The 27,765-nt window shown below is 40.9% G+C and overlaps 1 protein-coding gene across 18 annotated transcripts in view; it reads right to left on the bottom strand.

The window, feature by feature from the left end:
• The window catches only part of dmd (dystrophin), a 1,983,813-nt gene that overhangs the window by 67,872 nt on the left and 1,888,176 nt on the right, over positions 1 to 27,765 (bottom strand). For 15 of the 18 annotated variants that reach the window (XM_072585000.1, XM_072584994.1, XM_072584995.1 and 12 more), the window contains 6 exons: positions 27,125 to 27,282; positions 20,118 to 20,284; positions 16,225 to 16,336; positions 11,675 to 11,811; positions 6,373 to 6,411; positions 3,391 to 3,456 (listed from right to left, as the gene is read on the bottom strand). In XM_072585000.1, the coding sequence (XP_072441101.1) occupies positions 3,391 to 3,456; positions 6,373 to 6,411; positions 11,675 to 11,811; positions 16,225 to 16,336; positions 20,118 to 20,284; positions 27,125 to 27,282 (679 nt within the window). The remainder of the gene's footprint in view (positions 1 to 3,390; positions 3,457 to 6,372; positions 6,412 to 11,674; positions 11,812 to 16,224; positions 16,337 to 20,117; positions 20,285 to 27,124; positions 27,283 to 27,765) is intronic. The other 3 variants (XM_072584999.1, XM_072585002.1, XM_072585011.1) reach the window with 1 other exon arrangement.

Below are 27,765 nucleotides of genomic sequence, written 5' to 3'. Positions count from 1 at the left end.
TTGCCACGATGGTGTGTCATAAAATGCCCGAAAAGGCTGATTTATAGACAAAACCTGTAAGAGTACTACACCACCCAGAATTACCTACTTAAAGCCACAATTCACATTTCAAGCAACAGAATTATGACCGAATGCCCCCAGAACAATCAATCAGCCAAATCATCACACACCAGTAAATTGTCCGCTGTCTGCTCATCCTTCTCTCCAGCTCTTGGTGTAACAATATGCAAGTCAATGCCATCCTGTCACACTACCTGCCACCCCAGAAGCTGTCTCTTGCTGACCCCTCTCCCATAGCCCTCGCTGCCACTTACCTCTGTGGTCCATGCCAAATGGTGCTCTGGTCTCTGGATATTGCCAGCTATGGCCTATCACATTACATCTGGCTCAGCCCTTCACACATCCCAGAATTCACCATCAAACTCTCTAATCCAGTAGAACCACTCCTTCCTTCCTTGCTTGTCCTAGAAATGCCCCTTGTTTGACGCTATAATGGTATACAGAAGATCGGACACTTTGATGATACAGGCACTGTTGGGACATTTCCCACATGTTTTCACAAGTACAGTTCTGGCATCACCAGACTTAACGGAGGATTATTTGCTTGCTTTTGTCGTGACACTGGCAAAATATTTATTACATGTGAAGTTACAAAAGTATAGAATGCCACCGGTACAGCCAAAGGTCTTATAAAGTGTTATACGCTGTCTTGTTGCAGGTGTACGAGCGAGTTTGGACCACTTCTACAGAAAATTCTACACATTTATAAGAAGGGAGTAGAATAACGCAATCCACTGTGTCTGCTGTATAGAGATCAATCGCTTCGCAATCATCTCTCTCTATAAGCATCTCTGCAAAACCTCCTTCTGTGCTCTACTAAGCAGAGAGATTTAACAAAAGACACTGCCAGCATGGAGGTGATTACCTCCCAGTGGCATTGTGCCTTTTAAATATAAATTCACTCAAGCTATTAAAGGAAATGGCGCTAAATAGAGTTGATGTGGAAATCAGTCATGATCTAACTGAACAAAAGAGTCGGCCCACCTGGCTGAATATTATATTCGCATTTCTATGCCCAAAAGTAGTACTTATAGACTGCCTTTAAATGTAACAGCTCTGCAAGCTGCCTCAGAGTCGAACAACCAGTGCACATCTACGAATGCAAGTTCAAAGCAAGAAACTCCTTGAGTGTGCATTCTCAGCTTGGAAGAAGTGTTGGACTAATGTCAAATACATATCATATTTTATAGAAGTGGCACAGACTTGCAGTGAACCTGGAAGGAATCTCTACTCAAACATGATTTGGTGCAATGCTGCACACTAGCCAAAATGTTCCGAGAAGCTCATTGTACAGCAATGTTGCGATATCTCCTGAGTGTCAAAGGCACTTATATGTGAAAATAGCAGTGAAGTTTGAAAAAAAAGACACACTTCATTTTTAGTTATCATCCAAATGGTTAATAAACTGAAGCAGAAGAATATGCAATGCAATTTCAGTCTAAAATGTGGATATTTAAATAACTGTAACCTGGAAAATGTTAACTGAATGCTTTTCCATGTAATGATTTAAATTGGAAATACTATTTAAAATCATTAAAGTTGTTAATTTTGACCAAAAAATGCATCAGAATTACAGAGAAAGAATACATGAAACTGTCTTAAATGATTTAGATGTGAATGTAAGGAGGCATGGTTAATAAACGTGCAAATGACACAAAGAATAGGGGACAGTATATTTAATAAGGTTACTTCAGAGTATAAACGGGACCTTGATCAGATGGAAATTGATTTAGATAAATGTGAGGTGTTGCATTTTGGAAAGGCAAATCAGAGCATAACTTATGCATTTAAATGGTAAGGTCCTGGGAGTGTTGCTGAACAAAGACACCTTGGAGTGCAGGTTTCTAGTTCCTCGAAACTGGAGTGGCCGGTAGATAGAATAGTGAAGGTGGCGCTTGGTATGCTTTCCTTTACTGGACAGACCATTGAGTATAGGAGTTGGGAGGTAAATTTGTGGCTGTACAGGACAATGATTAGGCCACTTTTGGAATGTTGTGTGCAATTCTGGTACCCCTCCTTTCAGAAGGATGGTGTGAAACTTAAATGGCATCAGAAAAGATTTAAAAGGATGTTGTCAGGGCTGGAGGATTTGAGCTATAGGGAGACGCTGAATAGGCCGGGGCTGTTTTCTTTGGAGGCTGAGGGGCGACCTTATAGAGGTTTATAAAATCATAAGGGGCATGGATAGGCTAAACAGACAAGGTCTCTGCTCTGGGGTGGGGGAGTCCAGAACTAGAGGGCATAGGTTTAGGGTGAGGGGGGAAATATTTAAAATGACCCAAGGGCCAGCTTTTTCATGCAGAGGGTGGTCTGTGTATGGAATGAGCTGCTCAAGGAAGTGATGGAGGTTGGTACAATTCCAACATTACATGAATAGGAAGGGTTTAGAGGCAGATGGGCCAAGTGCTAGCAAATGGCACTACTTTGGAATAGGATATCTGGCTGGCATGGATGATTGGGACCAATGGGTCGGTTTCCATGTTGTACATTTCTATGATACTAATTGTGAGGTGTTGCATTTCGTTAAGGCAAATCAGGGCAGGAGTTATACACTTAATACTGGGGTCCTGGGAAGTGTTGCCAAACAAAGCGACCTAGGGCTGCAGGTGCATAGCTCCTTGAAAGCAGAGCCACAAGTTGGCAGGATGGTGAAGGAGGGATTTGGCATGCTTGCCTTCATTGGTCAGAACGTTGTGTAGAGGAGGAGGGACTTCAAGTTGCAGCTGTACAAGACATTGGTGAGGCCACTTTTAGAATACGACATGCAATTCTGGTAACCCATTTATAGTAAAGATGCTGTTAAACTTGAAAGAGTTCAGAAAAGATTTACAAGAATGCTGCCGGAACTGGAGGGTCTGAACTGTAGGGAGAGGCTGAACAGGCAGGGACTTGTTTATCTGGTGCATCGGAGGCAGAAGGGTGACCTTACAAAGGTTTATAAAATCATTAGGGGCATGGATAGGGTGAATAGCTCAAGTTTTTTGGCTCCCGGATATGGGGGAGCACAAATCTAGAGGCCATTGTTCTTAGATGAGAGGGCTAAGATTTAAAAGGGACCTGCGGGGCATCCTTTTCACACAGAAGGTGGTATGTGTATGGAACAAGTTACCAGAGAAGTGGTCAAGGCAGGTACAATGATAACATTTAAGAGTCATCTGGATGGGTATATGAATAGGAAGGGTTTAGAGGGATATGGACCAAAAGCTGGCAAATGGGACTAGGTCACATTGAGATGTCTGGTCAGCACAGATGAGTTGGACCAAAGGGTCTGTTTCCATGTAGTATGACTATGAATACAATTGAACGGAGCTTCACAATTGTGTCTCTTACCTGCTAGCATAATGTTCAATTCGTGAATGAGTATCATCATGTGACAACTGAGGGGATGAGGCAGGTCTGTAATTGAAAAAAAATCTGCTGTTAAAAGAAGTGCAACAATGTACAAAATAATAAATAATTTGACTGCCAAATTTATCATCTGCCACGGATAACAATTTAACAAGGCCACTTGCATATCTAAATGTCTGGAACACAAGACGAACCTTTCTGTGTTGCAATCCAGTAAATAATGACAATTGCCAATCCCATTATGACATCAATCTCCATTTGGTTAGTTAACCATGATAGACAATTGCGCAATATCCAAATGGCAGGCATGTTGTGAATGCACAAGATCGGTTTTGTTTATTTACATTACATATAACTTTTGCATGTGTGACCTTAAGCATTTGTCATACTCTTTTATATTTTTAATATGTATGTCTATTGGTGATGTTTCTGAAAACCAAATAACAGTGCAACTTGATTCTTTCTACGCACCTGAACTAGTGCCAAATTTGATCAGCATGTTTGACTGAAGACAGTAGACTGGCCATAGGAACATTTCTATTACTGTAATTGACTGATAAATGTCAAGGGATTCCAACCGGAAAGCTTGTGATGTCTAAGGAACATGTCCATTTCTAACAGATCATTGAAGATTAAAACTTACAATGATTCAAGTTTTATTTTAGAGATATGAAATCAAAACTGAAACAGGCAGGTTGGAGTGTATGCCCCATACTTCAAAATCAAAGCGCTGAGCCATTAACGGTCTGGGAATTTTTTTTTAATTCAGTACTGTAAAATAAATTTTGGTATACTACTTATCTATCTTACTCCCACCACTTGCTCTCCCTCGATCAGCTTGAGTAAATAACACCACAGTAAGTTTAGTATTAGGCAGTGCCTTAAACATGTTGTCAGGTAGGTATGGAAAGTGCTGCAGTCGACTCAATAGAGTCACATTCGAAACATGGATCCAGGTAGGACAGAAGGAGGGCTGCTTCACCAAAAACGTAACTCATTCACTGTTCAATAAAATATTAGAATATAATTTGCATTCTGTTGGGAGCAGAATCATTCAATCACAGAATCGTACATTCAGCCGCTTGTATCTGTGAGAGTTTTTGAAAGGAGTTACCCAATTACTTCCATTCCTTTCCCATTCCATTTTGTCCTAAATGTATTTGCAATGTTCTTGTCACGCTCCACACCGCCGCCCTCCCCACCCCCACCCCCAAGCCCACTCCGACATATTTCTTAAAATTATGATGTAATCTTTTTTCCACCATCATTTCTGACAGATAAGTATTTATCCAATTTGCTTTCATATTAAGAATAAAAAAAAACAGGGCTAATGGCAAGAGTAGGGGAATGGAAGTAATTCTTTGAAAAAACTGTTGCAGACTTAATGGACCCAATGGTCTCCTTCTGTGATGCAGCTTTAAATGATTCTTGATAAGACGTGCTGAGGGCATGTAATAGTTTGTATGCATGTAGATGAGCTACCATCTGGGCACAGCGCATTACTGGTACAAGACAATGAATATTCAAAGTTGAGAATGTTTTAAGTCATAAACAACAACTTTAGGGTGTATGAAAGCTCTTATTTACATGCCTGTTATCCATTAATTTATTCTCCAGTGGAAGAAAATCTTTCAAGAGACAGTGACTGCTCAATTTATTTTATCATGCATCATTTTCATTGCTTGAGTATTACCATATATTTAAGAGCATAAAATATGGAATTTCAACTAACAATCTTTTTACTACTTATCTGTTAAAGGTGGATAACCATTTGTGGTTAATTAAAGTAGACACAAGGTCATCAGTATTTCATTTTCATACTAGCATTTTAACCAGGGGATATAGTCATGCAATTTTGAACTATTGCTGGGAACTCATCTCAATGTAATTGTTAGCGCAGCTCCAGAAGAAGCTCATTTTACCAATGTAAAAGGGAGTCCAGTGAAATTCACACAGCAAAGAGGGAGAAGCCATGAGGAAATTAATGTTTTTGTTTTAAGAATCAGCATTGTGTAGGAAATTATAATGTGAAACTTTGCGCCCTGACAGGGAGTTGACGATCTCCAAAAACCAGTCAATGCTAATAATCAAGCACAGATTCTTATATTCTGTACAAACAATGAAGTAATAAGTTGGAATAGACAAATGTGTGAAATGCATGGTGTTGCATCAGCTGATACTCTGTTTCATAGATGTAACCTATGGGTTTGGATATTCAATAAAGCATATAAAAAGGCAGCCAAAAATGATAACAATGTTGTGCTGCCAACTAGAATAAATTTCCACCGGAATGTGTCTCAGTCCTAACCAAATGGTCTTAATTATCGTAGTTTTATGATTTTCTTTGTTTCTCCACACAAGCCATTTTGTAGCCTCACTGACTGAAATTTTCAATTTAGGGAAATTAGTTTTGAAGAATGGTCGCTGGACTCGAAACATTAGCTCTGAATTCTCTTCACAAATGCTACTAGACCTGCAGAGGTTTCCCAGCAATTTCTGTTTTAGTTAGTGCTGAGGAAATTAAGGTTGAATTTAGGACAATTTTGAGCCCTGAGACCTTCACCAGGAACTGGTCTGAGGTAACTAAAGCCTTTTCATGCAGAACCAATGTAGCCCCAGACAAAGGAGAATTGATTACCACCATTCTAAACGGAGTGGTTAAATATTTGAGATAAAAGTGTCTAAATGAATGCACCACCTAATTCTCAGAATGGAAGTTATTTTAAGGAACAACATATATTGTATTTGGCATTTGTAACATCTTACCTTTTGAAAGGTTTCAGAATATTACAATAACTGTGTCTAAAATGCAACTCTATGCAAATGCAAACAAATAAAGTCAAGCAAACCATTGTTCTTGGGATCCAAAATATTTTTTAAAAACTGGCTGCAATCATTTGTATATATTTTCAAAATAAATAAATAAACCAAGATGCAGATGTGTACATCAGCAGAAGTACTCACTCATAATCTACTGGCCAGAAGTTGATCAGAGTAACAGGACTGCAAGACAAAAATATGGAGATGAAGTAGCAGTTGAAAACCAAGAGAAATGCACAAAATAAGGAGGGAAGAAAGCAGCAGAAAAAACAAAACTGCTATGTGAATGACCATGGGAGCAATATGAAGAAATAATATGCAATGTATGTGCAAAGATATCATGCAATTGCTCTGAAATAGTCACACACAAAAATTAAACTATTGAGAAATATATCCTGCAACGATGCTGTTAAAATTAATAAGTTTAAGATGTGTGCAAAACTGACAGCAACTCTATCATACTGCCCTCCTCTGAACAATTTCCTCCTTGCCATACTTAAAAGCAATGACTTCTGTTCAGGTTCCATTCCACGGACAGCAGCAGTTCTACATTACCTTGCTAAAGTAATCATCCTTCATGTGACAAACCAGATAATGAGTGCTGGCAGGCTATTTATCAAGGAAGGTATCACAGCTCAATCTGCTCTGTCCTCGCTTAACATCCACAGGTGTGTGCTTTCTAGTAGGAGTCACCAGAAAGCTAGCAGGTGTGAAATCCCTTGGGGGATTTTACTTTCTTCTAGTTGAAGACTATAGAGATTAACATGACAGAACAGGGACAGAGTATATAGCAATTTTTGTCTTTATGCCTTAATGCCATAATATGTTTATGTAGTTTTCCACCGACTCTTGAGAAATATTTCAGTGTAATAAGCTAATTAGAAACCTACAGAAATAAATCCAATGGTAAATACAACTCAAAGAATGAAATTGTTGCGTGATGTTTAAAACCTTAGAATCCATATTTTTGTTAAAATAAACCGAGGCAAGCAGGACTTATTTTGTTTTTTAATTCAGTTTTTTTTCGAGGTTTATGAAGACACCCTCAGAGTGCTTGCGAGATGATTGTGTAAAGATGGAGCAATTAAAATTATTGACACTCCTTTACCAATGAGAACACCTGAACTGTTGCCCACTTTACACATTCAGTGTGCATAAAACATAACTAATATTTACAATAGTGTTGGAGAACATAACACTACAATTGAAGCTCAAGTACCTTACAGGCCAGTGATCATGAATGCGTGTGTAATGCCATCAATATTACATGGTTAACTATATCTGGATAATTTTCCATGAAAGAAAAATACACTTCTAAAATAAAATCAATCGTAACAGCAAATAAATCAGGAATGAGTAGGTCATTGGATGTGTGGCCTTTCTTCCACCTTGCATAAAAAAGTTATCTTGGATAGTTAACTATGTCCTTTGTTTAAATAATGTGCTCTGGATATTACTAACAAGTACTAACTTGTGAAAGAAAACAGCAGCACAAAGTCGTTCAGACACTTGTATAATCCAACAGGCATTATTTGGGAAATTACCTCTGCACATAAGGGTTAAAATTGCTGCATCTTTCTTTAGTAATCTACAGAGCCCAATTTCAAAAGTATGCACAATATGTCTCACAAAATCCATTCCAGAGCCTTTGTAATAATCCCAGCAGTATCACTGACATTTACATTCTGCAGATGACAATAGCATTGCAAAATACTGCATCATTTGCTACCTATCTGCTCCCAATCCCCTGGGTACAGTGAAAGAGAAATATGCTGCTCCAAATTTTATTCTGTATCCATAAAAGCAATGCAAAGGAAATACATGGCAGAGCTAATGCATGCTAATGCAGACAAGGAATTTAATAATTTTACAGAAAAAGATGGTTAGAGCGGAATTAGAGATAGTGCAGGTTTTAGGTCCATTGACAACCATCCTGTTTCAACTACTTCTTGTCTTGCTTTATATTTTATAATGAAGGGGTCGACAACCTATCAAGAGAATTATTTTCTTACAGCAGTGGTCAGTAATTAATGGCACTGACTATTTAAGGTTAAAGTTGAAAATGATTGCTGACTATTTTACATTCTGAACATTTCAATATTTGCATAACATTCCTCTCTCTCTGCAGCTTTAAGTGGAGATGTTAAAATAAATCAGCTAATCTCTACTTTATAAAAGCGGACAGGGGAATGCCACACAACTGCATACTGTTCATTTGTTTATATTGCCCAGAGTAATTATCGGCCTTCTCTCATTACCTTTACTCTGCACAATTAGGAAAATTCCCCCAGGGGATCCAAAGATCACACCTGGTCATGGAACGAAGCCTTCAGCTTGCAGAGCTGGAGTTTCAGCTTTGACTTTTTTACTTGGCAAGTCAACAAACAATAAACTTGTCTGCAAGCACTGACAAGACAGGCTCAGGAGTTCTTGATGTGCAGGTGGCCTCCATATTCTTTCAACTCGGAATCACCCATTTATTTGTCAGCCCATCACCCCAGTCCAGTGCTGCTACTTCTCTGCTGTAGTTGCTGTTTCAAGTGAACATTCATCATGTGGAAGCTGAGGCAATGAGCTTCAGCAAGCAATAAGATAATGAGAGGCTCCAATCCCAATGTCATCTTGCTATAACAAATACACAGGGTTGCTGCAAGTGACTGGATAGGATTTAGGATTCCAGGTTTTGCCATCAATCCTTAACACAGGGCCAATAAATAATAACCTCAAGTGACCAACCTTCCACGTCTGGTCAGCTTACTCCTTATACAGGCCAGAGAGTGAACAGGTCGTGCGAGTCCTTTGACCTTACAGCTCAGTTAATTTGCGATCAAATTTCTGCAGTCCGTGTTGTAATGAGATGAGGCAGTTAAATATAGTAGTGCAACAATTTACATCCATCTTTTCCTTTATACATTTTGTTCAATTAATTGTGTTAGATAGCTGCAGGTTTGACGATTGATTGATCCAAGAATGAGAGAGAACTAATTTTCAATGTAAATGAACAAAGGTTAGACATGAAGTTTATAACAACTTGAAACTAATGAAACCTTGCAGAACATATTGGGTATCCTGTTCATACTTGGGTCGTTCCTCTCCAGGTATTTTCTGAATTTGTGCCAAAATTTCTTCAGCTTGGCATTTCTTTGCCTTCTTTGAAAAACCCCTCGTAATGCTAATTGTGATTTCCTTAATCGTCTATCTCCTGTGGGAGGTTTTCTCTCTGTTATTAAGCTCACAGGTTGGTCATTCTACATAAGGAGCATCTCATTAATATAAGTACTAGTTATTGTTGTGCACGTTGCTAAACTTTGAATTTTGTTTTGGTATGAGGTCAAAGAGATATCCACAGTGCATTTGTCACTACCCCTTGTTCAGTCACTATGATGATCCTTCTGAAAATCTGATGTATCTGAATCAACAGCAGAAATTAAAACATCCAAAAACTAAATTTTGGAAACTATTGAAGTATACCTATGAAAACAAAAGGACCCAGGAGCTGCAGGCTTATGGGTTAAGCCACATGAGTATAGTAAATAAAATGTCACAAGAAACAGATGTGAAGAAAGCCAATGATTTTGAATATCACCCAAACCTGGGAATCTTGAACGTTCAAATTTCAGAACAACGAACATTCACTGTTACATTCCACTGGCACTTCACAAATCTAAAATCATCGTAGTGTATCGAAGCTTTAAAAAAGATGCTACATGTTGTGGTCTTTCAATAATATTTATAATGATAAAACAAAGTAAATTTCAATGCAATAATTAAGGCAATATTTACTTAATGATGGCTGTTTCATATTTATTATTTTAAGTTCTAAATGTTGAAAGTAGCGTGTTGCTGTTTCTGATGGCCAAAGAGGAAAAACTCAACACGGGCAAGTCCAGCTTATAGTCATTTCTGCTCCCCCACAGAGTGGCAAGAAAGGACTTGCATAATTGCAACTACAGTATTTATCTTCTTAAATCCATTACAGACGTTACACTACCCTGTCTATTTCAGATCCTGGAAATATTTTTCATTAACAATTTATCAATACATACTTAACTGTCACAGTATATTTACCAACATCCCAATTTGACATCAGTGTGCACAAATATTGGAACCCAATTATACATTATTGATCCCTTAGTTATCCAAAATTATCAACTTATACACTATGAAAAATGAATGTAATTTCCTGATAATGGGAAATTATTTTAAACATCTAGCGGCACACTCTTTCTCAGCTGCTGACATAAGTGATGCTAGGATGAGAGGGCTAATTGGTTCGGGGGGTGTGGGGGAGCTGGATTCGGTGGATTGACTGTTTTGTTGGCTTGGGTGGTAATCACGTCTGAGGGACATGGTCAAGTTAGAGATGGTAATCAAGTATGATGGCAATTGGATTGGGATAGGAATGGAGAGTGGCTGTAATGTTAATTAGAAACAGAGAATAGCTGCAGGAGTACGCTATTCGGCCTTCTGAGCCTGCACCACCATTCAATTTGATTATGGCCGATCATGTAATCTCAGTATCCCCCACCCAACCTTCTCTCCATACCCTCTGATCCCTTTAGCTGCAAGTGCCACGCCAGCTCCCTCTTGAATATATCTAATGACCTAGCCCCACAGCTTTCTGTGGGAGACAATTCCACAGGTTCACAATAAATTCTTTCTCATCCCAGTCCTGAATGTCTTTGTCTAAGTCTGGTGTGGGAAGTTGGGCCTAATGAGTGAGTTAGGCAGGTTAAAAGTGCTTGGGCGAACACACAATTTAAAAAGTGTTGGCTTCAGAAGGTCTGCAATGCTTAGTTCAGTTCTGTTGGTTGATCAGAGTCATGACAGTGATTTAACTGTGCAGTTTACGTTCAGGATGAGCATCCAGCCAATCTCACAACAGTCTCTGGCACTAAGCTCAAGGTTGTAGATATTCACTAACAGTATGGACAATGCAAATTAGCTCATTGAAGTTTTAACTTCCTGGATAATTTCAACGCATGCATGTGTCAGGACATCCACAGCGTACTGGACGTAAAAACACAGACTTAACTCTAGGGTTCACAGTTTCAGACATTGACAGGTTCGAACCATTATCTTTTAGCGAAAAAAAAAACAAACGATGGGCTCAGTGGGGACATGCTTTCCTTTGCATTTGGGACAGTAAAAAAGGAATCCAAATGTGGTCAAAATTTAACTTGTCCAGATTTCGACAATCATTCTAATCCAAAACTTCTGGGAATGCAACTCTACATATCTGGAATGCTTTCAGATTATTTCACCTTAGAAATCTTCAATAGTAATTTGCTTCAACTAAAACATAAATTCACGCAGCAACGTATTAAAGTAAAAATAAAAAGGGGAGGCATAGTAATTTCCCATCAAATGATATTTTTATAGTGCAATTGAGGTCAGAAATCACACTGAAGCACTATGGAAATAAGACTGTCAACATGACACTTACGTTTCTAAGTTATCCCCCTCCAGAACTGTCTGAACTGGCAGATATCCCATCCGGGGATGCTTTGCAAAGTATCTCTTTGTACGGAACTTGTTCTTCAATACCTTGGCGAAATCCCGGACATCTTCTCCTGAAGTTGTCTGAGGAAATGGTAACAGTTAGTTATGTTTGCATTAATCCTTCTGGTGGATATCACCATTTGCGGTTTGCACTTTGTTGAGCAATTTTGAATGAGCAACAAAATTAGACAAAAGGGAACATTAGTCTGTAGTCTACTGTAGTATGGAGTTGCTTGACAATAAAACTTAATGGGGGTGTAACTAACCTGAGCTCTTGATAGTTGTGATGTCAGCTATATCCTTGCACAGGGGTTTTATCTGCCTGCCACCAGCACAAAGCTATATCGTTTTCCCCTGAATACTTCGGATTAGTTTTGCCAAATTGGTTCTGGTCATGTGGACTCGTTTCTCTGAGGAATTTGTACTGGGGTGTAAAATGCATGACCTCAGAGTGGATTCAACCTGCAACAAGTAGTTTCATCCAGGCTAGTGTGCTTAGGTTTGTAGTTTCCAAGATTGGTGTGAAACCTTCTGAAGATGGTATGAAAACCCCAGGTCAAACAGGCCTTCTAAATTTTGCAGCACAGTATTGTTACCATTCCCCCATGTTGTTAAACCCAACCAACCAGTGACTTGAGGTATGGCCAGAAATGGGAAAAGAGAGAGAGTTTGGGGGTTGGGGGTAGAAGAGTGCAGGCATGGACAGGTTTAGAGCTGCGTTGCAGTGTTACGAAAGAGTATATCAGAGAGGAGGTGGCAGTATGATTGAGATTTAGGAAGACCATAACCAGGGACAAGTAGAAGGAAATCCCTGAGATTTCTTCAGCCATGTTGCTGAACAAAGAGACCTTGGAGTGCAGGTTCGTAGCTCCTTGAAAGTGGAGTCACAGATAGTGAAGGCGGCGTTTGGTATGCTTTCCTTTATTGGTCAGAGTATTGAGTACAGGAGTTGGGAGGACATGTTGCAGCTGTACAGGACACTGGTTAGGCCACTGTTGGAATACTGCATGCAATTCTCGTCTCCTTCCTATCGGAAAGATGTTGTGAAACTTGAAAGGGGTCAGAAAAGATTTACAAGAATGTTGCCAGGGTTGGAGGATTTGAGCTATAGGGAGAGGCTGAACAGGCTGGGGCTGTTTTCCCCCGAGCATCAGAGGCTGAGGGGTGAGGGGTTTACAAAATTATGAGGGGCATGGATAGGATAAATAGACAAAGTCTTTTCCCTGGGGTGGGGGAGTCCAGAACTAGAGGGTATAGGTTTAGGGTCAGAGGGGAAAGATCTAAAAGAGACCTAAGGGGCAACGTTTTCATGCAGAGGGTGGTACGTTGATGGAATGAGCTGCCAGAGGATGTGGTGGAGGCTGGTACAATTGCAACATTTAAGAGGCATTTGGATGGGTACATGAATAGGAAGGGTTTGGAGGAATATGGGCCAGGTGCTGGCAAGTGGGACGAGATTAGGTTGGGATATCTGGTCGGCATGGACGGGTTGGACCGAGGGGTCTGTTTCCATGCTGTACATCTCTTTGACTCTATCTCGAAGACTTTTTAAGTACAGATGTTTAAAATGCTGCACAACTGGAATAAACTACTTAAGTTTGCACAGCAGAGATTTTGCAGATGGATTTTGAAATAGTTGCATATTTAAATTTGTTCAGCTTGATTTTCAGATATCACTAAGCACATTTAAAACAATGAGGACCTGTAGATGAATGGTCGTGCTGCCAATTCAGTTCAGATTCAGGACCTTGCATCCAGAAATTGGTAAAATAAGACACAGAATGCATCCCAGTCCAGTGCATTCAAATAAGTGATTAAGAACTTGGGTCTCTTCCAGGTATCAGGATGTCCATCATACAAATGCCCTAGAACCACATGTTAAACAATGTCTATGACCAGATTGATAAAATCTTAAGTATGATAGCATGGACATTTTCTCATCCACCTGTGCAAAGATGTGGGATAGCTAGGCCTTGAACTGTGGACTCCGAGGTAGGAAATGATACTTTCCAAATTTCTTCCAAACAGCCTGTTCAGAAATGTTATTATGCAGCTCTGGAGCAGGTGGGACTCTGAGTTCAAAGGTAGGGACACTATCACTATGCCACAGGAGCACCTCAACATAATAGCACATCAGCTGTTCCCCTACTCAGAACAGCTGGCAACAGTTAAGACTGCAAGTTATTACACAGGAATATAACAGCTGCTACTGGAAATGGCACCGTAATTAAAAAAGGGCAACTGATATCAGAATGAAGGTAGTTTGTCAGGACTCACAAACACAATTAATCGTCACACACTAAAATTTAAGATTTTCCATTAAGGGGCATTTTCAATTTTCAAAGCTGTTTACTCTTTTACTGCTACATCAATTTATGTAAGCTATGTAAAATAAACAAGGAACTGTGTTTGAATTAGTCAAATTGTACCATGAAGATGAATGAGTGGCTGTTGGTGTTAAAACCTTTAAAAGAGTATTGATCAAGCACAGTTAGATCTTTTACCTTCTGAAGTATCCCTTGTCTTTTTTTTAAAACGTTAACACAAAAAACAAAATTAAACAAAGCAATTTTTGGAACAACTGCCTGCACAGTGTATTGCTTTGTTTAAAGGTATACTGTGCTCAGGCAGTCAATTCCCAATAAGCATAATGGAAATTCTGGATTTCCAGATTGGATCAAATACATGGTTTCACAGTTCATTTTCCATGTGCAGTGAGAATGTGATTAAAACAGACTGAAAAATAATTGGATTTTGGTCAGTGCAGTAAAGCAGTACTGAATAGTTTTTAGAAAAAAAAAGCTGTAAATGATAAGTTAGCAACACAATAATTTGTTGCATGGTTAATGGCAGTAAATGGGATTTACTGCCATTGTATTTTTCTGTGTAAATTTCCCCAAATACACGCACAGCATTTTCTAGGATGAACCTCTTCAACAAGTGAGAAAAAAAACTTAGTACGAAGGAGGAAGAGGGAGGAGCAGCTGAGAGCTCTCAAACAGGAAACCTGAACTTGCATTTATATTTCAGGCCAACATCATCACATGGTTTTTGATCCAAAACCTTCCTCTGACTTTCTCAATTCTCCATCCACTGCTCAGCATCCCCCTTCCCCAGTGACACCCTCCACCATCCCCCAACAAAACACAAACCATTGTAGGTAATGCTGCTGATCTGAGTTAGTGTACAATGGGTGATTGCACACCAGAGGCTTATTCTAGATCTTTACTGAATGTTATGACAATTGAAATCAAAATTCACTCCATTGCATTTCTGCTTGGGTAAAAGGGAAAGAAAGATGGACTTCAATAGTTTTGCAACGTTCAATACCTCAAAAGATCTCAAAGTCTTTCTAAGGTACAAAACTCTTTTGAAGTGCAGTCATTGTTGTGCACTATCTGATCAGTACCTCACCCTTAGCCCTAACTGAAACATGCTTCAAGAACATGCTTCTTGATGTTCTTGAAACACAGAAACTTGGAATATTCTCTGCTATGGACCTGATCATCATTCAACATAATCACTTCTTTCTCCCCACACCTATTTAATGTCTTAAAATCTAAATAAAAATCTTTCTTGAATATGTTCAGTAACCTGGCCTCTCTTACCTTATGAGTTAGAGGATTTCACAGATTCACTACTCTGAGTGAAGAAATCTTTCCTCATTTTAGTTCTAAATGTCCTACACCATATTCTGAGATTGTGACTCCTGGTTCTAGATTCCCCAACCATGGGAAACATCCACCCTGCATAGAGTATATCCAGCCCTGTTAGAATTTCATTTCTTTAAATCAAATCCCTTCCCATTCTTCTAAATTAGCATATGCAGGTCCAGTCATTCAATCTCTCCTCACAGGGACAGTCCATCCATCAACTTAGTGAACGTCTGCTTCACTCTTTTTTGGAAAGTTCATCCTTTATGTGGTAAGGAGACCAAAACTGCACATAATATTTCAGGTTTTGTTTCATCAAAGTCCTTAACAATTGTAGTAAGACATTACAACTTCTGAACGCCATTATTCTTGCAATGAAGGGCAATATTCCATTTACCTCATAACTGTTTCCTATACCTACCTACCTAATTTCATTGACTGGTTTACAAGGACACCTAGATCCCTTTCGACATCCACTGTTCCCAATTTATCACCATTTGAATAATACTTTTCCTTTCTATTTTTCACACCAAAATGTGCAACTTCATATTTAGCCACATTGGGTTGCATCTGCCAGGTATTTGCTTGCTCACTCAACTTGTCTAAATCACCATGAAACCTCCTATCCTGCTCCTTGTAAACCCTCTTAGTTTTGTGTCATCAGTAAACTTGGAATTGGTTCCCTCAACCAGGTCATTTACATACAACTGAAAAACCAAAAGTTTAGGCTGAGTTGTTTAGTTAAAAAGGATACACCCAAAAGGATATAAAACAAAGTGAAAGACACATGCAGGTGTCTCCTTTTAATGACTTTGCTTTTAACTTATTTTTCGTAACTTACCGGTGTGCAGTATTCCACCATTGGGTAATGCATTTTATGTCCTTTTGCCGTACGACCAGAGAAAAAGCAGCTTTGACAAACATCATAATTAAAGTGCTTTAAACTTCGGTACCTGTATTGAAAAAGTACATAAAGCTGGGTCAAACCAGAGTCCTTGTGTCTCACGAATGCAACATAACCAGCCCAGAACAAAGGGCTGGGAGTCTCATCTCTCTGAATTTACCTTGCATAGATCAGAGCTGCTGAACGCCACTTAAACCATTCTGGATAACATCAGTTAATCCAGATCGAATTGTAAATCATACCATCAACCAGTTTCATCGAATACTATGTTTATCACTGATCCACTGGGGAGTTTTTGAAATGAATAGCTTGCAGTTATACTGTACATACTCATGGTTCAATCAAGTGAAAGGAAATCCTTCTACTTTCCAAACAAACAAAAACCCTGTAAACAGCAGCAGACCTCGTTTTCTGCAAAAGTTCTCAGTGTAACACGAAGATCATCATTATTTAGCACCTAGATTCCTACAGTTCACTCTCGACCTCCTGGTCTTCCCTTTCACGTTTGAGCCTACTTTTAAATTTTCAATCTACAGTCTGTACTTTTTAAATTGATAAAAAACTGTTGTCAAAGTTTAATAAACACTACCAAGGCATCAGTTACCATACATTGCTGCCTTTTCCAAGTGGTAATCGTGAGTTGTAAACTGCTGGATTACTTTTGATGGTTATCTCCCAACGGAGTCAGGGAACTTGCAGATTTTGATTAAAAAATGAAAAATAAAGAATTAAAGAATAGTAATGAAATTCACTGGTGAGTGAAAGAAGAAATTTGCTGAAGGCAATGATTTAGCATTGTATGGGACTTCATTCCAGGACTTTTGTTTTAAGGTGGCTCCGAATTTGTAAATGGCAGAACTCAGCAGGGCTTATGTTTGGAGATGACAAATGAGAGGGAGAGGGAGAGGGGGAGAGGAAGGAGGGGGGAGAAGAGAGGGGGGCGGGGGCAGAAGAGGGGGGGGGGCAGAAGAGGGGGGGGACAAGAGAGGGGGGGGGACAAGAGGGGGGGGGCAAGAGGGGGGGGGACAAGAAGAGGGGGGGGGAAGAAGAGGGGGGGGGAAGAAGAGGGGGGGGGAAGAAGAGGGGGGGGGAAGAAGAGGGGGGGGGAAGAAGAGGGGGGGGGAAGAAGAGGGGGGGGGAAGAAGAGGGGGGGGGAAGAAGAGGGGGGGGGAAGAAGAGGGGGGGGGAAGAAGAGGGGGGGGGAAGAAGAGGGGGGGGGAAGAAGAGGGGGGGGAGAAGAGAGGGGGGGGAGGAAGAGAGGGGGGGGAGGAAGAGAGGGGGGGGAGGAAGAGAGGGGGGGGGAGGAAGAGAGGGGGGAGAGGAAGAGAGGGGGGGAGAGGAAGAGAGGGGGGGGAGAGGAAGAGAGGGGGGGGAGAGGAAGAGAGGGGGGGGAGAGGAAGAGAGGGGGGGGGAGGAAGAGAGGGGGGGGGAGGAAGAGAGGGGGGGGAGGAAGAGAGGGGGGGAGGAAGAGGGGGGGGGGAAGAGGGGGGGGGGAAGAGAGGGGGGGAAGAGAGGGGGGGGGAAGAGAGGGGGGGGGAAGAGAGGGGGGGGAAGAGGGGGGGGGGGAAGAGGGGGGGGGGAAGAGGGGGGGGGGAAGAGAGGGGGGGAGAGGAAGAGAGGGGGGGAGAGGAAGAGAGGGGGGGGAGAGGAAGAGAGGGGGGGGAGAGGAAGAGAGGGGGGGGAGAGGAAGAGAGGGGGGGGGAGGAAGAGAGGGGGGGGGGAGGAAGAGAGGGGGGGGAGGAAGAGAGGGGGGGGGAAGAGAGGGGGGGGGGAAGAGGGGGGGGGGGAAGAGAGGGGGGGGAAGAGAGGGGGGGGGAAGAGAGGGGGGGGGAAGAGAGGGGGGGGGAAGAGGGGGGGGGGAAGAGGGGGGGGGGAAGAGAGGGGGGGGAAGAGAGGGGGGGGAAGAGAGGGGGGGGGAAGAGAGGGGGGGGGGAAGAGAGGGGGGGGGAAGAGAGGGGGGGGGAAGAGAGGGGGGGGGAAAGAGAGGGGGGGGAAAGAGAGGGGGGGGAAAGAGAGGGGGGGGAAAGAGAGGGGGGGGAAAGAGAGGGGGGGGAAAGAGAGGGGGGGAAAGAGAGGGGGGGGAAAGAGAGGGGGGGGAAAGAGAGGGGGGGGAAAGAGAGGGGGGGGAAAGAGAGGGGGGGGAAAGAGAGGGGGGGGAAAGAGAGGGGGGGGAGAGAGGGGGGGGAAGAGAGGGGGGTGGAAAAGAGAGAGAGAAGGAAGAGAGAGAGAGAGAGAGAGAGAGAGAGAGGGGGGGGAAGAGAGAGAGAGAGAGAGAGAGAGAGAGAGAGAGAGAGAGAGAGAGAGAGGAAGGAAGGAAGGAAGGAAGGAAGGAAGGAAGAGAGAGAGGGAGGGAGGAAGGGAGGAAAGAAGGAAGGAAGGAAGGAGGGAAGGAGGGAAGGAGGGAAGGAGGGAAGGAAGGAAGGAAGGAAGGAAGGAAGGAAGGAAGGAAGGAAGGAAGGAAGGAAGGAAGGAAGGAAGGAAGGAAGGAAGGAAGGAAGGAAGGAAGGAAGGAAGGAAGGAAGGAAGGAAGGAAGGAAGGAAGGAAGGAAGGAAGGGAGAGAGAGAGAGAGAGAGAGAGAGAGAGAGAGAGAGAGAGAGAGAGAGAGAGAGAGAGAGAGAGAGAGAGAGAGAGAGAGAGAGGAAGGAGAGAGAGACAGAGAGACAGAGAGAGAGAGAGAGAGAGAGACTGCAATGTTTAATGACCTCAACCTGGAGTGAGACATTACTTTGTTGCATCATCTAATGCAATCCATTGACTTCCTTTTAACACATCAAAAATTGAACAGCATGAAACTATCAATAATCAACAACGTCTGCATTTTCAGTGACTGATAAATTGACTTCCATATTAGTGCATAGGAATCACATTGGAGCAATTTTGTTATCAAACAACTTGACTTCAAGTGCCTATATTGTCCTAAGAGGGTATCTGGGAACTTCAACACTGAAGTATCAAAGTGAAAGTCCAAGTCAGAATTTGGCTATTGTAAACAATATTTTTCCATTCATGGCTTGCAAGACCTCTCGCGCTTTCTGAAAAATGTTTTTCTGTGATTATATCCTCTCCTCTCTGGGAGACTGAATGGACATTTGTCTGATCACAAAGTCTGGTTCCCCCAAAGTTCAAGAACCAGAGATATAACCTTAGGTTGCTTCAATGAACATCTTAATTGTGTGGAGAACACATAGCTGTTTAAAAAAGGTTACAATGACAGCACAAGTTTGTTTGTAAAGTAAAATTTCAGCTACTAGAACTGTGAATAAGGGTTAAGAGTGATTGCATAGAGGTTGCGACAAAGAAGTCCCCAAATTTCTGCAACTTCTACGAAACCATTGTTTTGTGCGCAACAACACCGGTTCATTTCCTAGGCTCATTTTCAAATACAGGATTACATTGTCCTTAATTTACAACAAAAATGCATATCCAACAGCCACATTTCTATTGTCATTTTCCTCTCATTATTTCAAATTAATCTGTATTTGGCAGGTGCATTGTATTTCCAATGGCACTTCTGGTGGTGGGTGCAGGGACTGCAGCATAGCATTGGAACCTCCACTGTCCAAGTTCTTCAAACCACATAAATGGGCAGGATATCTCAGACTATTTTGTTATTATTTCTACAATAGTTTTGAAATGAACTGAAGAAATAAAAATCCCCCTAATTTTACATGGATAAAATAATGTCCTTCCCACCTGCAAATTAAAAGATATGAATTTTTTAGAATCGAACAAAAAAAAAATGAACAAAACATTATTGGGCAGTAATGCTCGAAAGATCAACTTTCATACGATTTCAGTTAGGCTGTAATACTAGACGACATGTGTGTACCTGAATCCAATGATAGGACATTCCTTGCAGATATTGCACTTGGCTTGGTGTTTAGCAGTCTCTGCTGCTGCTACTCTGTGAAGTACTGGCATCCATACCATGGACTGCGGCTCCAGCCTCATCCAATCTAAGAACAAAGCTGCCTCAATCTCCGGCTTGTTGTTGGCCTTAAGTGTGGAAAGGAGGAGAAATTCGAACAGTGAGCGCTGTGTATTTGGTTTGGAAAATTAAGCCAGTGTTGGCTCAAAGCTTTGTATATTGTCACAGAATCTCTACAGGTAGAGGCTGTTTGGCCCATCAAGTTTGCACTGACCCTCCAAACAGCTTCCAACCCCAGACCGACTGACCGCCTCTCGCCAAAACCCTGCTTTAACAATGGCTAAATTCACCTCACCCGCGCATCTTTGGACTGTGGGAGGAAACCAGAGCACTCCGCAGAAACCCACATAGACAAGGGGAGAATATGAAAACTCCACACAAACAGTTGCCTGAGGTTAGAATCAAACCTGGGAAACTAGCCAACCACTGTGCTGCCCTTAAACGATGAGAAATTCATTCCCGGGTGACCTTGAACCAGCAGCCTTCTGGTTAACGGCCATTCGTGTATTCTTGAGTCATAAAAAGATAAAGCTGAGGAACAAGTAAGTGGTTTCTATTTCAAAACAAATAGTTAACAGCTTGTTTGCCTTTCTTTATAAATTACACTGGAAATAGAGTAAAGTTGAAGGTAACTCTGTAGTCGATACCAAAGGCAGTTATTCAGAGCATGAATGTGATCTTCATGGCTGCTGAGAATATGGACCAAATGGACAGGTTCTATTGATTTTCCTTAGCAGAACTTCGCACCAACTTCCTGCTGAAAGAAAATTAAAAATACTTGCACCAATCCCAAGTGCCCAGCTATACCTGTTAAACAGCAAAGCAAAACCATGTATCTCGAACACATTGCTTACTTATGGAGATTAGAGGACCTGAAGGTGGTCATATCTGTTGTATTTTCGCGCCAAACAAAAAACCTAACCTTACTTTTATGCAATATTCTGAAGCCTTGCCAATTCAAGCATTAACAACACGAATCATTACGCACCCTTCACTGGAGATTTCATCAAATCCCTACAGTATGAATGCAGTCCATGCAGCCCATCAACTTCACACTATCCCTCCTCAGATCATCCTACCAGACGCAGCCCCTATCCTATCCCTGTAAGCCTGCATTTCCTATGGCTAATCTACCTAACCTATGGATTTGTGGACATGACGACCACAAGACCACATGACATAGGAACAGAAATCAGCCCATTGAATGGTGGAGAAGACTCAATTATAAGTTTCTCAACCCCATTCTCCCACTTTCTCCCCATAACCCTTGATACTCAAGAACCTATCTCTATCTTAAATATACTCAATGACCTGGCCTCCACATCCTTCTGTGGCACTGAATTCCATAGATTCACCACTCTCTCGCTGAAGAAGTTTAGCACGATGAGCAATTTTGTATGCCCAATTCACCTAACATTCACATCTTTAGATCTCACATGTAGTATACTGGAAATCACTGAAAAAAAAAACAAACACACTTCAGACTGCACTGTGATCTTAAAAGAAAGCTTTTCAAATTGCAACGTATAAATTTGAATCTACACTTTGGGCTACAAACTTGATTTGCGAAATGGTGCAAAGAGGACTGTGTTGTATTGGTCACCCACTATGTGGAGAGCTTGCTGTTTCATTCGATGGATTGCAATGGAACTGAAAATCATGCATTGTGACTAACAGGCAACTGGACATATTCCACCAGTTTTATGCCTACACAATAACAAATTTCTACTCACCAAGTTTTATTGCAAACATTCAGGTTAATAAACAAATTACACAAATGGACAATTTTGACTTTAACAGCGTAAAATAAGCAACAGTGACTTGGTTGTCCGTTTTATATCTCCCCCGACCTTTATTTTCATTAAAGTTGAAGTAAAGAAGTAAAAATTGGGAAAATCTCTAAAACAGGCTGCTGATTTGTTGTTTTACACAACTGCACGAAAGTCAAAATTACTCCTGCTGTTTCAGTAAATTACGGAGAGCAGCAGTGACTTGGTGCTGGTCTGTGCTAAGTTATCCAATTTTAACTATAGTAAGGTTGGATTTCAAGACATGTTAATGAGCACAAAATAAATCAGGTTGAGATCCAATCTTGATGAAAAGAATACATATGCTGGAAACGTGAACTGAGAACAGAACTATTTGAAAAATATGACATGTTCGATCAAAGGATAACAGATTTTTCATGGCTTTACTAATTATTTTTAGTCATTTGTGTATCTGTTAGGGATGGATAAGTGCTATCAAAGTTACTGGAAAATAAATGAGAAAGCACACTTTCAAAATTTGAAGCTTTCAAACAGTGCCTGGAATACTTCAAGTCATTGTGGTAATACTACAGCGTAGATAAGGTCACAAGTGAATAGCAAATCAGTTGCTTGAGTGATATTTTCACTAATCTCTTCCTATTCTTCCTATTTGAATTTTGTGGACTTTTAAGATTGGAAGAGGATTGGAAGTATTGATTTCAATTCTGAACATGACCCTGAGGCTTCACAATGCAGTTCCACATATAGAACAGGTTTGAAAGACTGAATGGCTTACTTCTGATCCTCTTACAATCCCAAATGGTTCACGAAGATCAAAACCTTTGTTACCATGTGGAATGGAAGAAGTTGGAAAAATTTGCCAATACACTGACTGTGGCAGCTGACAGAATATTAATTGGGTTACTATGGATGCAACACCTGTCCAAAGATATAGCTTGTTTCTTTGTCCAAACAACAAATCAACTTGAAACGCCTCTTGAATGTTCTTTTTTCAAAAAAAAACTGCATGCATGCATTTGTGCCTGCAGCTTTTCATATTAACAGCCACAGGGATTTGGAATTAATGAATGCACTTGGTCAGTGAACACAATTTCATGCTAAATGCATTTTATATCTGAGAGGATTTCAGTGTAATTTTATTTTACATTTCTTAAAGCATGTAGTAAGAAGCTTACATATTGCTGCACAGTTTGGACCTCAGAGTAAGTGCTGTAATCTGTCTAATCCTCGTCTATCAAAACCACGGGCTCAGATACTGCAGCAGGATAGTTTTACAGTGTGAAAGTATTATAAGACAATTTTTATTTCCTATAATTAAAAACTAAAATTACTAGAAGGGACATCTAATATTTTAATGAAATAATGTATGCACTCAGTTTCTTGTTGAATCAGCAAACCATTCAAATACAAAGTCATAGCATCAGAAGCAGACCTTTTGATCCAACTTGTCCCTGCCGGCTAGGTTTCCAAGCTGAACCAGTCATATTTGCCAGCATTTGGTCCATATTTCCTCTAAATCTTTTTTTCTATTCAAGTGCCTGTCTGAATGTACTTCAAATGTTGTAATTGTCCTCATCTCTACCACTTCCTCTGACAGCTCGTTCTGTACACATACCACCCTCTGCATTAAAAAGTTGCCCCTCAGGTCTCTTTTAAATCTTCCCCCTCTCACCTCAAGCCTATGCCCTCTACTTTTGGACTTCTCCACCCTTGGAAAAAGACCTTGGCTGTTCACTCTAAATATGCCCTTCATGATTTTTGTAACCCTCTCTAAGGTCACCCCTCAGTGTCCGATTCTCCAGGGAAAAAAAAAAAGAGTCCCAGTCTGTCTAACCACTGCCTCATTTGTTATCTGCACACGCACACCTTCCAGAAATTTTTCCCCATTACAGACAGGGCTCTTGAAGCTATTATTTTTCTGCTTCAACCTTTGTTGCGAGACTAGCAGTTCAATCGAGGTGCATACGGTCTATTATTACTCACAAAGCTGTCAATGGTAGTACGTAGTACAATACATCCACACTTTTTGAATCCAGTTTTAAATCATGTTAAATCATTTTGACTTAGCATATGTTAGTTAATGAAGAATTTGCATTTAGGATTGGGAGCTTCATTTTAGCACATTTTTGCATTGAGCATGATATAGGGTCAGGTGACCTCATTGGTGCTACTTTGAAGTTGTCTCGTTCTGAACTTCCCAGTGGCTGTCAACCCTCCTACTGGTCAACCCCTCCTGTTTGTCACCTCTCTAAACTTTCAGATCATCTTTCCAACTCAAAGCTGATCTCATTCTCGTGGCTACATCCTGCTTCTCACCACTGATCTCCCAAGCCCTTGTTCACAGGAAGGGTTTAGGAGAGGGAAGTAGCAACTGGGAGCATTGGGGAACATGATCAATGGAGAATCAGAGGGGAAAGGGAGAAGCAATGAGTGGGAGAGACGAAGAATCGAAGGAGTGGCAAGAGCGAGAAATGAGAGTGGGGATTAAGTTGAAAGAGACAAGACTAGAGTGGTGCTGGAAAAGCACAGCAGGTGAGGCAGCATCCGACGAGCAGGAAAATCGACGTTTCGGGCAGGAGTCCTTCCTGATGAACGTCGATTTTCCTGCTCCTCGGATGTTGCCTGACCTGCTGGGCTTTTCCACCACCACTCTAATCTTGTCTCTGATCTTCAGCAGCTGCAGTTCTCACTTTCGGCTATTAAGTTGGAAGAGTTAATATTTTTATTTTAGGTTTTTAAAGTTATCTTAACCTGCAGAACCTAACTTCCAGCTTTTACATTGAATGTAATAGGAAAATCTGTTTAAATTATCACTGTTTCATTTAAAGTAACAATTTAAGTGAGGAATTGCTTCATTGTGCTGTGAGGCAAAGTAATATTCAAAAGAGCAATGATCTACAGTTTTACAACTTTGGGAACACTCCCTACTCTTGTCATACACTTTGTTGAGTGAAGGAAGTTGCAAGCTGTAATCCTTAAGGATATTGGGCTCATAGAAAAGACCTTTAAGAGTGCTAATCATTCTTTTGCTGACATTTATGGTGGAAGGCATTGTTAGGTCATTTGGAACAGAATGTGTCAAGGATAAATGGCAGTCTGAGTGCTTTTGTTAAGAATGGACTCTTCAGACAGCAGACATTTGCACTATCATGAGAAGGTCTCACTGCTAAATAAACGAACATCTGTTACTATGGCAGGCAATAGCCACCAATGTCATTTATTGCTCCTAAAGGGTCCCACTTGACAATGTGTACGTATCGTGAACAGTGCCAACTGGTCTAGTGTTTACAAAATTGCTGACTAAAGAACACAGAGTGATTGGATGTCAACATTTACACTCAAAGTCAAATACATGAGCATTAGTCTTTATTACTCTTTCGTAGTCTAGAGATAAATGAGACAGCGAGAGAACGAAAAAGTTGTCCTTCAAGAAGACTAAGACCTGGGAAAAGTAAACTGAAGTACACTGCAACATCTGAATTCTGTTCATTGAAGGTGATCTTGCTGGACTTAAATTTGATGCATGTACTAGTTTTTCTCAAATGGCTAACAGAAAAAGCATCACCTGAACTCAAACCGGCTGATCTTCTGCTTAAGCTAAATCTGGTTCTGTATAGTTTGGGTGCAACAGTTGTTGGTTAGGAAGCAGACTTGAATCAAATTATTTTCACGATGTGAGAATGCATGGCAGGGACTAATACAACTTTTTTTAATTACCCACTGCAGCACTTCCAATAATTTTGTGAAAATATTTGGATTCACACTGAATTTTAAAGGAAGACTTGAATTCGTATTGCACTTTTTATGATCACTGGATATCACAACATGCTTTGCAGCATTTGGTGAAATAACTTCCTTCCTTACACCACCACCAATATCAGAAACTAGACAATCAGGGCCATGTAAAATTGGAAATTATTGCCACTGATTCTGTTTATGTATTTAAAAACCCAGACCTTTGCTTCTTTTACAAAAAAATGTGACAAGAGTTTATACTTGTTTTGAAAATGTTACTAGTAAAATCAGAATCAGCAGCATAATTTGGCATTACACAACAGAAACATTCAATTTTTGAGAGTAAATAAACATGTCACGGCTTTTATTTGACTTCAAACAAGTTGGTTCATCACAAATCTGCCACATCTCATCTCCAGTGTCAAGTTCAGAACTTAGTTCCTCGACAGAAGTTAGGGGTTTACATCAAGTATTATACAAGAGATTCAAATGATAAGGAAACTTTGAGGAATGTTATGAGACCTCAAAAATGTGCACTCAATAGCATATTCCTTTTTATGTGTTCCCTTTACATTTCTGCTTTGAAGAATGATCCTTACTCAAAACACCTGTGTTATCTGTACAGATGCTTACAGACCTGCTGGGTGCACTTGGCACTGTGTGTTTTTATTCATTGTGCAAGTGTTTGTTAAGTACTTTAAGAAGCCAGGCAGCAGACATCTTTTAAAAGCATCTTTGGTATTGGACAGATGAGGTGAACTCATGAAACAAGCAGCAGCCAGATGGCTTGTTATTGTGATTAGTTATCTGACTGATACAGCTACCTTGAGGTTGAAAAGGGTAAATCTGCCTTCCACTTCTGAAACCCCATAATACCTTTGGGCTGTTTTCTGCAGGCTTACTGAGCTATGAGATGTTTTGGTAACTTTGCCATGAAGTAGAGTGAGGGGAACTTCACATGGATCATAGAACCAGTCGAGCTGAGTGACTTCACAGAATCACTACAGTGTGGAAGCTGGCCTGTGGCCCATCGGTCGACACCCAGACCCAATCCACTTCCCCTATCTCTGTAACCCTGCATTTCCTTTGGCTAACTCACCTAGCCTGCAGATCCCTGGACACTATGGGCAATTTAGCATGGCTGTTTAACCTAGCCTCTACATCTTTGGGACTGCAGGAGGTAACTGGAGCACCCGAAGGAAACCCACACAGACACAAGGAGAATGTACAAACTCCACACAGTTGGTCGCCTGAGGCTGGAATTGAAACCAGGTTCCCATGGCACTGTGAGGCACCAGTGCTAAACACTGAGCCAATACTGCACAGTGTAACTTATGCATTAGATTTCAATATTTTCAGTTCACTGCTGGAAACATATTCTTGACTAAAGCAATATATACTTACAAACTGGAAGCAGCTTCGAACGCTGGGTTCAATATTACTGCCTCCAAATGATGCAACCTCCCCCAGCTGGCGTGGAATCTGAATTGCATCATGCAATAGAAGCCCTAGCCTGCGCTGATCACAGAATCCAGTGGGACTCGCCACTTGCTTGAACAGATCTGCAAAAAAAAAACCATCTATTAAGTAAAGATAAAGCTATCGGGCACTACATTACAGGAACAGAGCATCAGCACAATAAATGCCATTAATCCCTTTCTACATGGACAAAATTAACTTATGTCAAATTGAAATGAACTGTTTATTCAAATGAAACAACCCCTATGTAAACTGTGCAGCTCAGCACAACTTGGATTAAACCCTAGATCCACTCGTGCAATTCCCTTGTGTAAAGCATATGATAGAGATTCTTGGTGTGAACTAACTTCATGAATTCCAGCCAATTGTGGCTACGGGAACATCACCATTCATACTTTAGTACCAACAATTTAAAGAATGAAAATGAAGAAATAACTTCCATTCATGACCTTAGGCCTTCCCAAAGTGTTTGAAAGCTAATGATTCACTTTCTGAGGCAAACTTGGAAGCCTATTTCCCCAGCAGATAAACAACCAATTATCTTGCTTCAATATTGTCAGTAGAAG

Source organism: Chiloscyllium punctatum, chromosome 15, assembly GCF_047496795.1.
Source record: "Chiloscyllium punctatum isolate Juve2018m chromosome 15, sChiPun1.3, whole genome shotgun sequence".
NCBI classification, from domain to species: Eukaryota; Metazoa; Chordata; class Chondrichthyes; order Orectolobiformes; family Hemiscylliidae; genus Chiloscyllium; species Chiloscyllium punctatum.
Note: the sequence above shows the minus strand (reverse complement) of the source record. Positions and strands in the feature narration are given on the sequence as shown.